This window comes from Uloborus diversus, chromosome 1, assembly GCF_026930045.1.
Source record: "Uloborus diversus isolate 005 chromosome 1, Udiv.v.3.1, whole genome shotgun sequence".
Lineage (NCBI taxonomy): Eukaryota > Metazoa > Arthropoda > Arachnida > Araneae > Uloboridae > Uloborus > Uloborus diversus.
The window spans coordinates 142,973,400-142,975,935 of NC_072731.1; the positions used below are offsets into that span (position 1 = coordinate 142,973,400).

General features: G+C 37.3%; 1 protein-coding gene across 1 annotated transcript; it reads left to right on the top strand.

Moving 5' to 3' along the window:
• Positions 1–311: 311 nt before the first annotated feature.
• Positions 312–2,283, top strand: LOC129216049 (uncharacterized). The gene is made up of 2 exons (XM_054850197.1): positions 312–1,272; positions 2,060–2,283. The coding sequence occupies exons 1-2, from the start codon at positions 312–314 to the stop codon at positions 2,281–2,283; spliced, it is 1,185 nt and encodes a 394-aa protein (XP_054706172.1).
• Positions 2,284–2,536: the final 253 nt, after the last annotated feature.

The following is a 2,536-nucleotide window of genomic DNA, read 5'->3' on the forward strand; positions in this document are numbered from 1 at the left end:
ATTTCCATAATGTTTGTACTCTTGCACAAGATGTACTTGATTTTACTGTGGAGTGGTCAAGGCTTTTCAAGCTTGAGTTTCATCCAATTAAAACAAAAGCTATGATTGTACATAAGAGGACACTTAACAACGAACTTTTGAATCTAAAACTTGGTAATTTCCCAATAGAAAGCGTGGAGGAAATGAAATATCTTGGAGTTATCATTGATTTTAAATTCCAATGGAAAAAGCACATTTCTTTTCTTTCGAGTAAGATTGAGAAGCTTATTTGTGGATTTTATTGCATTTGTCGAAACAACTATGGAATTACCATGGATACTGCGAAACTCATTTATAATCAAGGGCTACTGCCAGTTATCTCTTATGCCTCATGCATCTGGGGGCACAGCTTAAAAAAGAAAATAAATCGCAAAGAAATCAGAAAACTGCAGAGAAGAGTCCTTTTGAGAATCGTCAAAGCTTACCGAACGGTGAGTTACGAAGCCATTTTTGCTCTGGCCGGTGCGCCTCCTTTGGACATAGTCATTTGCAACACAATGCTTGCTCGAGATGCTTATCTCCGCTCCGTTCGGGATGTTCACTTAAATAATACTCTCTCTCCCTCCGATCTTCCTCATCCCTCTATAAAAGATCCTATTTCACTTGTAGATTTCGATGCCACTAATTTGAACAACTATGATTTTGTTTGCTTCACAGACGGCAGTAAGATCAATGAGAGAGTCGGACTAGCATTTGTTTTGTATCAGCATGAGATTGAGTTCTCCATTCATCAGTTCCGTATTAGTGACAACTGTTCCGTTTTCCAAGCCGAGCTCTTGTGCTTAAATCTCGCAGTGAAACACGTCTCAAATTTTCTTGGAGCTAAAGTACTGATTTGCAGTGACTCTCTTTCCTCTCTTTTTTCTCTTTTGAATGTCAGAAGTTTTGAAAAGCTCATTGTGGAAGTTCAAAGCATTATAAGCAATATTAATTCACACGATATTTGTGTCGATTTTACCCATGTGCGAGGCCACTCAGGAATTCGAGGAAATGAAAGAGCTGATGCTTTAGCAAAAGAGGCTACTCGTTTACCTTTTTCCTTAGATGTAGCTAATCCTCCCTCGTTCTCGAAACTGTTCTACTCTAAGAAAGCTACTAAGGATGGGAATTCAGAGTATCTGTCTTCAAATAAGGGAAAATGGACCAAGCGCTTCCTTCCCACTATTTTCTTTAGATTGAAACGGCAACATCTCAAAACTGATTTTTTTGTCACTCAGTTTCTTACTGGGCATGGTAATTTCAAAGAGTACTTGTATAAATTTAATATTTCTACTAGTAACGTGTGTGATTGTGTACAGGATATTGAAAATCCAGAACACTTGTTGTTTCGTTGCAATCGTTTTAACCCCCAGAGAGAAATTCTTATGCGGGAGCTGAGGAAGTTGTCCGTTTCTTGGCCTCCTGTTCCTTCTGCTCTGGTTCAGAGTGTCGAGACTTTTTCTCTTTTTAAACGTTTTATTTATTCAGTTGTTTGACCTTTTTGTATGTGTGTGTGTGTGTGTGTTTTTTTTTTCTTCTCTATTCGTTGTTAATTGTTTGTATGTTGTGCTCATTTTATTTTGTGTATTTTGTACTGTTGTGCATCTTACCTTCGGGCCCTATGTGATACTATGTGGTGCATAGGGAGTTTCTTTTGTGTCTAATAAAAAAAAATGTTTAACTTAGCTTGTTATTAACTTATTGCAATTTCATTTCGCAATATATATTAATACTCACGTACTTTATACCTATGTGGCATCTCTCCCACACAATGAGGAGGTATGTCAAACTTTTCAAACGTGTAAATGAAGGAGGTTTTGTTTATTTCTTTTAGAAAGCAAAGAAAATACGCAAGGAAGCATACGGTAATTACGGGGCTCTGGAGTGAAGATAGTTTAATTCTGGCTATTGAAAAAGTAAAAAAAAAAAAGGAGAAATATCGAAAACTGAAGCTTTAAAACTTTATGGAATGCCGCGGAAAATGCTACATCAGGTTTTAAAGCTTGTGGAATATTCTCACTTAGTCCTAATGCTATTCCAGACCATTTCTTTGCTATATCTGGCTTAATTGATGTAGCTACTCCTGACATTCCTCTTGAAAGTGCTGCCACTCCAGCTCTGTCTACACAGAAACCATCAACTTCCAGGCAAACATCCATTAGTAAAGAAACCCCTACAAAGATTCTTCAGAAGTCTCATCCAATCCCAAAACTAGTCAGCTCGACAGTGAAGTCAAAACAAGTTGCTTGTCTGAACGGAATGTAGAGAAAATTATTGTAAAAAAAAAGCTGACTGGATTAAATTTTCCTTACGCCAAAAATGGTTGCACGAGTCATGTACAATGTACGCACCACATTGTAATAACTGTGGTAGGGAAAAAATCCGCAAAAGTTCCAAAAAGAAGGAATAATAACATATATGGCGTCTCTCCCACACGTTATGGGAGCGATGGCCAGCTGTCAACTCGCATTTTTAAAAAAATTCTTTTTTATTCAAGTCTAAAAGCTTGTAAATGGTA